The sequence below is a fragment of the Rhinatrema bivittatum genome, chromosome 2, assembly GCF_901001135.1.
Source record: "Rhinatrema bivittatum chromosome 2, aRhiBiv1.1, whole genome shotgun sequence".
Lineage (NCBI taxonomy): Eukaryota > Metazoa > Chordata > Amphibia > Gymnophiona > Rhinatrematidae > Rhinatrema > Rhinatrema bivittatum.
In genome coordinates, this window is record NC_042616.1 from 464719209 (window position 1) to 464731880 (window position 12672).

A 12672-nucleotide genomic window follows, 5' to 3' on the forward strand; every position below is an offset into this window, starting at 1 on the left:
ACATCTCAAAATTACTAAAATAAAAAAAAATAAAGAAATAAAAAGCGAAGAATGGCCTAGGCCCCAAATATTTGCAAGACCACTTAATTCCGTATGAATCAGGTGGTACATTGAAATAGTCATAAGGAGTATTTACTAGTTGTTCCCTCGGTTGTTCAAACAAAACTAACAGTAACTATACTAGGACCTTTTCAGTTATAGCCACGCAGTTGTGCAGCTTGTTGAACAGAACTTAGATCAGAATCCGATCTCCTTATATTTTGCAATGATTTAAAAACATGTCTTTTCAACAAGCATTTAATGCTGAGTAATTCAATACTGATTGATAGGTCTGCTGTAGCCCAGGAGACTGGTTTGATTATGCGATGCTCTTTCTTTGGTTCTTTGCATTGGTTGGTGGATAACTGACCTTAGACTGGGTTACCTTTTGATAATTTGTTGATTGCTTGTGGTTTTCTCTTTTCAATTAGGAGGTTGGTTCACCTCTGTCGTATACTTGTGTTAGGATGAAGGCTTTTTTTATTTTTGCATAGTTTATGATGTATTTGTTTACATTATGGTAATTTTAAATATATGATGCATCACTTTGGGTGAATTCTAAAACAGGTTAATAAATATAATAAAATGAAATAGAAATGTTGAGGACAAGCACGATGTGAGTCCACACAGGTGAGTGATGTCATCAGACAGAATCCTGGTCAGAAGCTTGACTTCACAGTCTCTAGAGCTTTCAAAAGCCACCCTTAGTATGTGCAGAATTGTCCCATGTCACAGCCATTCCATGGGGATACTCAGTTTTCCTTTTTCTCTGCAGCCAGTCAATCCAATAACTCAGAAGTAAGTTTTTCCTTAATAAATTCCAGCCATTCCAGCATTTTGTTTCTTTTGATCCAACTAGACCTGAAATTGCCAGAGTCAAATTCAAATTGGATAGCAGATTATATCTTTCTGTTATGGCCAGGTAGGCTTGTCTCATGAAAGGCATGACAAGGTCATATTGTCAGTCATGGCAGCAGCTGAGATCAGTCTCCATGAAATAGATCTCATTACTGTTAATTAGGGAATTCCAATGCGACAGTAGGTTTGGTCTATCTGTCCCGAAAGGTGTAGTTGGGGCTTGATTTGGAATCCTACTTCATCCCCCTTAGCTCCCATTCTTTTTATTTCTGTGTTGCCTTTTTTTTTTTTTTTTTTTGTTAGACAATCTATAGCCAGAGATTCCACATCTGGGATGACTCTAGCATCCTGCTTGTCCTCGGAAATAGTGCAAATTATTAACCTATAGCAGGTATTCTCTTAGGGCAGCAAGACGTAAGACCTCAAAGAACTCATCCACCTCCCCTAGGAATTAGTTACTCTTATTAGCTAAATTAAAGATTTGAGAGGGTCCCGCCACAGAGGATGTATTGTGAGATTGTCCTGCACATGTTCAGAAGAGCTTCTGAAAGTTATAGAAGCTGTGATGTCATGTGCCATCACTCACCTAAGAGTACTTACATCCTGCTGTCCTCAGACAACACCTACTATCGATAAGTAATGTATGCTTTCTTGAGTATTAGCTTAGTGCATAGAAATTAGCCTGTTGTAAGTAATGCACTTGGGGTTTTTTTTTTTAAATTAGTCCATATTTAGAATTGGTCTGTGAGGGGTTATAATATCATTATTTGTCAACATTATAAAAGTAATAGAATTAGTGTAGTGCAAATAATGCTATAGGTGAACCAAAGGGCTTAGACATATATTAAGTGCACCGAAACTGGGAACTATATATTAAAAGGGAGTGGGAGAATTAATCAAGCAGAAAATACAGCATTCACAATTTGTTGATTTATTAAGAATTAATACTGATGAATGAGATGAAAACAATATCTTTTCATTATACATTTATGTGCCACTGCATTTTTAGCATGTAATTTAAACAAAAGTGGATTTTCTATGGTTCTAGGACCTAGGTGATAAAACATATACGCTGTGTTTCATAGTAGCTGCTAGAATGTTTTGTGATTTTAAATTTATTGCATGTTGTAAATTGTAGTCTATATTTATGAGAGTTAAAAGCTGAAATAAAATGAGAGTAAACCTAATAATCTTAAGGATTAAATTTCTGCACTGTCATGTAAGAATCATGGTTTCAGCTCTCAACTGGAACTTCTTCTTGGTTGATAATGGTTGTGATCTGTGATATATTTTATCCCAGGACAAGCAGGATGCTAGTCCTCACATATGGGTGACATCAGTAATGGAGCCCTATGTACGGAAAACTTCTGTAAAAGTTTCTATGAAACTTTTGACTGGCACCAGTGTGCCTACTGAGCATGCCCAGCATGCTATGATATTCCCTGCCACAGGGGTCTCCCTTTAGTCTTCTTTTTTCCGCGAAGCAGTTAGCCTCGCGGTTATTAGGAGTCCTGTGGGATTCTCCACAATTTTCCTCACGGAAAACTTTCAAAAAAAACTTCAACCGCAAAGGGTCTCCCTTAGTTTAGTCATCGCGGTGAGTTTTTACCGTTCTCGCGGTTCCGTTCCGTTTTTTGGTTAAAAACATTTTACCTGAGTCTTAGGCCGTCGACGGCTGTCCGGCCACAAAATGGCTACAGGTTTTAAAAAATGCCCAAAATGCGCGAGAAATATGTCTATCACAGACCCACACCAGGACTGTGTACTTTGCCTTGGTGAGGGTCATGAGGTAAAAAATTGTCCCTTATGCGCTACGATGACCTCGAAAGGTCGACGTCTACGGCTGGACAAAATGGAGCAGCTATTCAAGATTCAACTAGTTACTGCTCCATCTGCTTCCAAACAATCGTCTCCGGCTGGATCGATTAGAAAAGTAGTATTGAAAAAACGTCACTCAGGTGAGTCGGGAGACGCTCCATTTTCCTCCCCCTCACCATCGTCCAAGGCCTCAACATCGGGCAGTGAGAAAGCCCGCGAAAAAGACAAACATCACCATCGGCATCGTAGGCCGCATACGGCATCACCTACCCCGATAGCCGGTGAGCCATCGACAGATGACGGGGCACCGTCCAAGAAACCCCGGCTCAAAGGTAAGGCTTCCGAGCCATCGACAAGGCGATCCTCGCCGATTCCGGCGGAAGGAACCGTACCTCCTCAGGGCTCTGAGGTTGTACTGATGTCGCCACCACCGCCTCCCCCCATGGGTGCTCTGTTCACACCATCCATGCGGGCGGAACTTGACGTTTATATACGCCAAGCGGTTCAGGATGCCTTTGTGGAAGCGATGCCACGACCGACTACTCCTCTCCTGCCATCGACACCGGCCTTCATACCATCGCCGATTCCATCGCCAGTACACGCGATGCCGATGCCGAGGAAATCACAATCAACGATGCCGTCGGTTCCAGGACTGGTACCATCCAGGGCGCAACCAGCGGTACCTTTGATGTCGATGCCCCAGATTCCATCGTTGCCAATGCGGCCATCGACCTCGATGGCACAGCCGGTACCATCTCATGATACGTCCATTTTTCAACCTCTGATGGAAAAATTGGACTCACTTATATACGCTTTTTCCTCTGCACCTCAACATCCAGGTTCTGATCTCCATCAGGAACCGTTACCAGGCCCCTCAGGTGTCATACCACCCATCAGGCCACAAACACCACTCTCTGACACTCCTTTTAAGCCTTCTAGGCCTATAGAACATCCTCTGGACTCTAGTGACTCAGAATATTCATCAGGGGAAGATATCCTCTCTGAGCCCTCACCACCAGAGGATAGAAGAAAATCACCACCGGAGGATCTTTCCTTCTCGAATTTTATAAAGGAAATGTCTGAAACAATTCCCTTCTCCCTCCTTTCAGAGATAGACAGCAGACAAAAAACTTTGGAAGTTCTCCAATTCGTAGATCCTCCTAAGGAAATTCTTGCCATTCCAGTCCATGAGGTCCTACAAGAATTGATGTACAGAATGTGGGAGCACCCTGGATCTGTGGCAGCGGTCAATAAGCGTGCTGATGCCACTTATCTGGTACAGCCCATCCCAGGGTTTCAAAAAACACAATTACCGCATCAGTCAGTGGTGGTCGAGTCGGCCCAAAAGAAGGCCAAGAGGTTAAAACAGCATGCCTCTACACCTCCTGGTAAGGATAACCGGTTCCTGGACAATCTAGGAAGAAAAATATTCCAAGCTGCCATGCTGGTATCTAGAATAAATTCTTACCAGCTCTTTATGAATCAGTACCAGCGAGACCTGTGGAAACAGGTAGAAACACTGTCACACCAGTTACCTGACCAATTTCAGGACGGATTACTAAAACTCGTGCACAAAGGCCTGGAGGCGGGTAAACACGAGGTTCGAGCAACATATGATTCCTTTGAAACAGCCTCCCGACTGTCAGCGTCAGGAATCACAGCCAGAAGATGGGCCTGGTTGAAATCATCGGAGCTGAGACCAGAGGTACAAGAGCGCTTGGCAGACTTGCCCTGCCTTGGAGAAAACCTCTTTGGGGATAAAGTTAAAGAGGCGGTGGCGACAATTAAGGATCACACTGAGACCCTTAAACAACTATCTCAGCTGCCGCAAGAAGTACACCAACCTTCTAGGAGGCTTCCAAGAAGAGAACCAAGGAAACCATATTACCGCCCTAGGCGGTATTATCCCCCAGCAGCCAGACCCAGACAGCAAAGGCCTACTCAAAGGTCACAACCTCGCCAGAGACCTGCCAGACCTCAACAGCCTCCACCTGCAGCGTCCACGTCTGGATTTTGAAATCCAACCAGAGAGCATGAGTCATTCCAAAAACCCTTGCCCACAATTACCTGTCGGAGGCCGAATTTCTCATTTCCATCAAAATTGGAACTCCATCACGACAGATCAATGGGTACTCTCAATTGTATCTCAAGGGTACCACTTGGATTTCCTCACTGTACCAAACGACAATCCTCCTATCCCATCTTGGACAGTGTCTTATCATTACACAATTCTACAAGTAGAATTATCCACCCTACTGACTGCCAAGGCCATAGAAAAAGTTCCCAGGCCTCAGTGGGGCAGAGGATTCTACTCCCGATATTTCCTCATTCCAAAGAAAACCGGGGGCCTACGCCCAATCCTAGATCTCAGAAATCTCAACAAATTTCTAAAGAAAGAAAAATTCAGGATGGTGTCATTAGGCACCATGCTACCTCTTCTTCAAAAAGGAGATTGGCTCTGCTCTCTGGATCTTCAAGACGCTTATGCTCACATTCCCATTTTTCCTCCTCATCGACAGTACCTGCGATTTCTGGTGGAAGGTCAGCACTTCCAATATCGAGTACTGCCTTTCGGCCTAGCCTCAGCACCTCGAGTGTTCACAAAGTGTCTTGCAGTAGCGGTGGCACATCTTCACAAGCAAAGAGTACATGTGTTTCCCTACTTGGACGATTGGCTAATCAGAAGTCAAACACAAAACGGTGCTCTCACTTCTCTCCATCTCACAATGCAGTTACTTCACTCCTTGGGGTTTCTCATCAACTACGAGAAATCCCATCTCACACCATCTCACCAGTTACAGTTCATAGGTGCAGATCTCAATACTATCACAGCAAAAGCTTTTCTTCCAAGAGACCGTGCTCAGGCACTCGTCCTCTTAGCACAATCAGTTCGCAATCAATCTCGAGTTACAGCTCATCAGTGCCTCACCCTACTCGGACACATGGCCTCAACAGTTCATGTAACTCCCATGGCCAGACTGACCATGCGCCTACCGCAATGGACACTCAAATCTCAATGGATTCAAGCCATTCAACCATTGTCCACTCCCATTCGTATCACACCAGATCTAAGATCATCTCTTCTCTGGTGGACATCCGTAATCAACTTGCTCAAAGGCCTGCCTTTTCAGCAACCAGTTCCACAAGTGACTTTAACAACAGATGCATCCACCTTAGGGTGGGGTGCGCACATTGCTCACTTAAAGACGCAAGGCACGTGGACAAAACAAGAAGCCTCTTTTCAAATAAACTTCCTGGAGCTTCGAGCTATACGCTATGCTCTACATGCGTTCAAGGACTGCCTTTCACACAAAACTGTTCTGATCCAAACGGACAACACAGTAGCCATGTGGTACATCAACAAGCAGGGTGGTACGGGCTCGTACCTCCTTTGCCAGGAAGCAGCTCAAATATGGGACTGGGCCCTAGCACACTCAATTCTACTACGGGCCACCTACCTAGCAGGCATCCACAACACAGTAGCGGATCGCCTCAGCCGCCACTTTCAACCACACGAGTGGTCCCTCGACCCAGCGATAGCAACCAAGATATTTCAACGCTGGGGTCAACCAACAATAGATCTCTTTGCGTCGCATCTGAACTACAAAGTGAACAATTACTGCTCTTTCCTCTTCCGGCAGAACAACTTACCAAAGGACGCGTTTGCTCGCCATTGGAACTCAGGCCTGTTATACGCGTATCCACCAATACCGCTCATAACCAAAACATTAGTAAAGCTACAACAGGACAAGGGGTCCATGATACTCATAGCCCCATATTGGCCTCGACAAGTATGGTTCCCCACACTGCTAGATCTCTCAGTCAGGGATCCAATTCGCCTGGGAGTAGCTCCCACTCTCATAACTCAGGAACAGGGACAGTTGCGCCATCCCAACCTTCAATCCCTGTCCCTGACAGCATGGATGTTGAAAGCTTGATCTTGCAACCATTCAACCTTTCAACTAATATATCTCAGGTACTAATAGCTGCACGTAAACCTTCCACTAGAAAGAATTATTCCTACAAATGGAAAAGGTTTACTTTATGGTGCACTCAGAAAGATTTAGATCCTTTCACTTGCCCCACTACCACGCTACTAGATTACCTTTACCATCTCTCAGACTCTGGTCTTAAGACGTCATCTGTAAGGGTACACTTAAGTGCAATCTCAGCTTATCATAACAAGCTAGGTGATGCGCCTCTCTCCACACAGCCTCTCGTCAGTAAATTCATGAGAGGCCTAACTCACATTAAACCTCCAATTCATTCCCCAAGCATTCAATGGGACCTGAACGTAGTATTAACTAGGCTCATGCGTTCCCCATTTGAACCCATAAATACCTGTGACCTTAAGTACCTAACTTGGAAAACGGTCTTTCTTATAGCCATTACATCAGCTAGAAGGGTCAGTGAATTACAAGCACTAGTCACATACGAACCTTTTACAAAGTTCCTACATGACAGGGTAGTCCTCCGGACACATCCAAAGTTCCTTCCTAAGGTTGTCACGGAATTTCATTTGAACCAATCCATAGTTATACCAACATTCTTTCCTAGGCCTCATTCCCATCAAGGTGAACGAGCCTTACACACTTTGGACTGTAAGCGTGCGTTATCCTTCTATTTAAACCGCACTACAGCCCAAAGAAAATCCAGTCAGCTGTTTGTATCCTATGATCCAAACAAACCAGGTAAAGCAGTGGGTAAGCATACTCTGTCAAACTGGCTTGCAGATTGCATTCAATTTTGTTATGGAAAAGCAGGCCTTACTCTTCAAGGGCGAGTAAAAGCACATTCAGTCAGAGCAATGTCAACCTCAGTAGCACACCTTCGCTCTGTACCTATTCTGGACATTTGTAAAGCAGCAACCTGGAGTTCTCTTCACACTTTTGCAGCTCACTACTGTCTAGACAAAGAAGGAAGACAAGATTCAGCCTATGGACAATCTGTCTTAAAGAACTTGTTTCCAGTATAATCCCAACTCCTTCTACGTCCAACCTGCTGTGATCTTCGGCTGATTCATTCCATCAACAATACTTCACTGTTGCTACATGACAAATTGACTCAGCCTCTAGCTTGCTAATCACCCATATGTGAGGACTAGCATCCTGCTTGTCCTGGGATAAAGCAAAATTGCTTACCTTGTAATAGGTGTTATCCCAGGACAGCAGGATGTAGTCCTCACGAAACCCACCCGCCACCCCGCGGAGTTGGGTCCGATACGTTTTATTATTTTATTTTTGGCTAACGCTATTGCTACAAACCAAGACTAAAGGGAGACCCCTGTGGCAGGGAATATCATAGCATGCTGGGCATGCTCAGTAGGCACACTGGTGCCAGTCAAAAGTTTCATAGAAACTTTTACAGAAGTTTTCCGTACATAGGGCTCCATTACTGATGTCACCCATATGTGAGGACTACATCCTGCTGTCCTGGGATAACACCTATTACAAGGTAAGCAATTTTGCTTTATTTGCAAACCTCCCCCTGCATGCAGCCAGCACTTCTGTGGTTCGTATGACTGGTTCTCTCGTACATAAATTTGCAGTGCCTGGTAAGTGCAGAAAAATAACAGGAGAAAAAACAGGTGAGAATAGTCAGGTGATAGAATGCAAAAAAAGAGATGCCAGTAAAATGTAGGAGACTTAGAGGAAGTGTAGAAAGCAATAGAAAGTAAGAAAACAGACAAAGGAAAATACTGAAAGGGAGAAATGAAAGCAATAATCGAACAAAAAATTGGCAAGATTTATATAACAAAAATTATGACACTATCTTACATTTGTACAGAAGAGGTTCAAAATAAGATAGTACAGAATAAATGTCACCAAGTTCATCAAAATTTTATTTTGGGGTAAATTCCTAATAAAATGCATATTGTACTCTAGAGAGATGTATGCGTACAAAATCAATGCACACAAATTAAAAACTAGAAAAAGGCTGGTTATGAATGCTGCTGAAGTCATGATGGCAACTTAGGTGCAGAATTGCAGAAGGCTGAGCCCAGCAGCACCTGGAAACTATTTTAAAATCAGCAGTGTATGTAGTTAGTCAAGAGGGATAGTGACCAACATTTACATTCGTGTAGGGCCACTACAGTATTTAATCTGTGTTCCATGAGAAAATGCTGGCTACATACGGTATCCTGATAAATGCCAGATAGGAAGAAGTAAGATGATAAGCCTTGCAGAAGTGGATTAAAGCAATTAGTCAGTTCATAGTAAATGTCTTCCTTGCAACAACTTAGTTAATTTTATGTCTCGTAACTCTGAAAAGATTCTGAGAACCACTGTTCCAGCTACCACCAATAAGAATCAAACTGTCGAGTGTTCCTGCTAAAACACATAGGGGCAGATTTTAAAAGACCTACGCGCGTAAATCCAGCTGTATTTACGCGTGCAGGGGGGGGGGGTTTACGCGTGCCGAGCCTATTTTGCATAGGCGTATGTCCCGGGGCTTGAAAAAGGGGCGGGGACGTGGCCAAAGGCCTCCGTAGGGCCTCTAGGCTGGGGGATCGCGCGCCAGCACTCGGCCAGTGCACGCAACCTATGCGTGCCCAGAGGCAGGCATAACTTGAAAAATAAAGGTATGGGGGGGTTTAAGTAGGGCTGGGGGGTGGGGAAGGGAGGGGAAGGTGGGGGGGGGGGGGGGGGGGTGGTGGAAGGAAAGTTCCCTCCGAGGCCACTCTGATTCGGAGCGGCCTCGGAGGGAACAGGGAAAGCCATCGGGGCTCCCCTAGGGCTCGGCGCGCGCAAGATGCACATGTGCGCACCCCCTTGTGCGCACCGACCCTGGATTTTATAACATGCGCGTGTGGCTGCGCGCGCATGTTATAAAATCAGGCGTAGATATTAAAATCTGGCCCATAATTTGCCATTTATGATGGTGATTTCCCCTGATGCAGAGAGCTAAATTTCAAGCACTCTCGAAACACTGTGCAGCGTCGGGTGACCGGTCTTTTCTAATATTCTTGCTGCATTTTGAACAACGATTCATTTGCACTAATAAGATAAGTCAACAAGTTTTTTTCTTATGAATGTGACTGATTTAAAAGTTTTATTTGCAATATAAAAAAAACGCAATATAAAACAAAAACAATTCACATACCAATCACGTGATGATATTGTTTCTCTGCAGCACTTCGGCTGTTGAGGTGCAAGTTTTGATGTCTCTGTTATCTGCATTATTATTGCACCTTCTTGTGTGAGAGCTGCTGTTTTTGTATTTATTAAAAAAAATCTGGTCAGCATACAACAAATTACTTACAAGTGCAATGTGAGGAGTAGAAGATAAGCAGAAGAGATGCAAAGAAAAATACATTTAATTAAATACCTGTTTCTACTTTTTTTGTAGTTGTTCTTCCAAATTTGCATAAATTAGCCTTGGTCAACAACCAGCAAGCTGTGGATGCCAAAAGGCTGGACATTGCCACTCATCTCTTTGAAGCCTACAGTGCTCTTTCCTGTTGCTGTATCCTTCTCACTTTGTCTTTAAATAAGTGCTACAGAAGTTAGTTATAATTGTTTCCTAAGTGTTTTTCTTTTGGTTTTGTAAACTGTTTTTTTTATTTGCCTTTTTAAGCACCACCTTTAAATCTTGATTTCCCTAGGCACAGCAGCATTGGTAAGAATTGTCACAAATTGCATCACACGCTGCATGGACCAGTTAGCTAATAAGTGAAGCCATTTTAGACACTTGCCAGAAAGCTATTTATGAGAATAAGGAATATATTGAAAATATAAAAGAGAACTATTCTTTTCTTTTCTTCAATTACTAGCTATTGACTTTTTATTTGACTTGGCAGTTTCCTTCTGCTCTTAGGGCTTTCATCTCGATCAAAACTGGCCTATGTTGGCCTATGAGCTTTTTTTTGCAACAATCCTGGATTGTTTTTCTGTATTTTTATGTCCTCCTAACTCTGCCTGGTATTTAAAGTGATGGTCTGCAGCCAGAGGCCACAAACTGCAACTCCCTTTCTAATTCAGCTAATGTGAATCCTAAGTCTGTCCTCTAGGTGTCTCCATTAAGTAATGGCTGAGATTTCCTCCCCTAGGGACTCTGAAACTAACTCTGCAGTCTCCTGGCAGTCCAGGGGTTCAGAAACCCTCTCTCTTGCATGGCAGTGTGCACCTCAGAACCACCTAGCATCCCTCAACTGTTGACTTTTAAGGTAACCCAGAGTAACATAAGTAATAGACAGGTCAATACAGTAAAGTGCGGCCGCGGTTACCCTGCTCCTAACCCGCTTTCTACTCACTTTTCGGCCGCGTTAGTCCAACCCGCGATACACTATCCCCTTTAACCTACTCTTACCGCCTCTTTAAATCACCGGGTAACCCCTTCCACCCGCGGCATGTATATTACATGTAAACGATCGAATTAGCTATTCCCTCCCATACAGTAACGCGTGCCCCGACTATCGCTTTTTTACCCTGCCGTTTTGCCGCGCGTTTAACCTGCTAATTTACCGCCTACCCGTACCCCTGCGTTAGAGGCAGGGGTAAGGGTAGATGGCAAACTTTCCCCCAAAAGGAAACCTAAAAACCTAAAATCCCCTCCTCCCGAAGCAACTTGACATGTTACCAACTTACTTTTTGTTGCTTTCAGCCCCTTCCCTTCTCTGCCGTCCTCCGGAGGGGGCAGCCGGCGGCGAAAGCAGCTTGCAGCGGTCCCCCCCGCGCAGGTCCCGGTTCTCCTGGCTCAGCCCTCATCTGAAGATTGTGAAGTCAGGTAAGAGCCCACTGTTCTGTGCCCCCTCCAGTCACGGCGCGAGCGGCGCGAAGCGTACTTTCATTGGCTTGAGCGCCCGTCAATTTGGGCGCTCAAGCCAATGAAAGCACATGGACGGGCGTGCGTGCGTGACACACGCCGTGACGTCACGCCCGCCCATCCACGTGCTTACATTGGCTGGAGCGCCCATTTGGGTGCTCAAGCCAATGAAAGCACATGGACGGGCGGGCGTGACATCACCCGCCCGTCCATGTGCTTCATTGGCTTGAGCGCCCAAATTGACGGGCGCTCAAGTCAATGTAAGCACATGGACGGGCGGGCGTGACGTCACGGCGTGCATCACGCCCGCCCGTCCATGTGCTTTCATTGGCTGGAGCGCCCGAAATGACGGGTCAAGAGCACAGAGCGCTGGATGCGCTGGGCAGGAAAGTGTTTCAGGGCACCATGTTGATCGCCCGTATTGCTTCCTACCAGTTGTACATAATGCAGTACTCTCGGAACCTCTGGAAACAGGTCCAGGAGTTTGTCAGAGTGTCTGCCCTAGCAGCAACAGGACACTTTTTTTGGCTTTTGTCCAGAATGCGGCAAACACGAATTGTGCTCCATCTATGACATGTTCGAAACATCTGCTAGGGTGACAGTGGCAGGCATTGGTGCCTGCAGAATGGCCTGGCTCTGAGCTTTTGATCTCCGGCCAGAGGTCTAGGAGAAGCTCGTGGACATCCCATGCATTGGTGAGAACCTTTTTGGTCATAAAGTGAGGGATGCTGTGGCTCAATTGAAGGATCACCACAAGACCCTTCAGCATCTTTCAGCCAGTACATCGGACCCACCGTCCTCTGCCAGGAAATCCTCGTGGCAGGGCTTGCAAAGGTCTTTTTACCGCAAGAGGGAAATATTATCCTCCAGCCTCTCGTGCCCGTGCTCATGTATGAGCTCTAGGGGTGGCCCGAGGTCCCAGCCGAGCCCCTTTACAGGGTTTTGATGGACTGCGAGGGAGCATAAACCAATCAGGTGTACCCTTGACGTCGGACCCTCTGGTCATTAGCCGGCTGCAATTCTTTGCAGACCTCTGGCCCAGTGTCAGCTTGGACCCAGTGGATCCTGACCATCGTTCATCGAGGGTATCAATTCAACTTTCTGGGTGTTCCCGTGGACTCTCCCCTGTGCCCCTCTTGAGGTCAGTTCTCACATCAGGAAATACTCTTGACGGAGCTCTCCGCCCTCATA

At 45.3% G+C, this 12672-nt stretch overlaps 1 protein-coding gene across 8 annotated transcripts in view; it reads left to right on the plus strand.

Annotated features, from left to right (window-relative positions):
• RELCH (RAB11 binding and LisH domain, coiled-coil and HEAT repeat containing) overlaps window positions 1-12672 on the plus strand; it is a 500624-nt gene that overhangs the window by 412972 nt on the left and 74980 nt on the right. For all 8 annotated transcript variants that reach the window (XM_029590486.1, XM_029590488.1, XM_029590489.1 and 5 more), the window contains one exon: window positions 10066-10182. In XM_029590486.1, the coding sequence (XP_029446346.1) occupies window positions 10066-10182 (117 nt within the window). The remainder of the gene's footprint in view (window positions 1-10065; window positions 10183-12672) is intronic.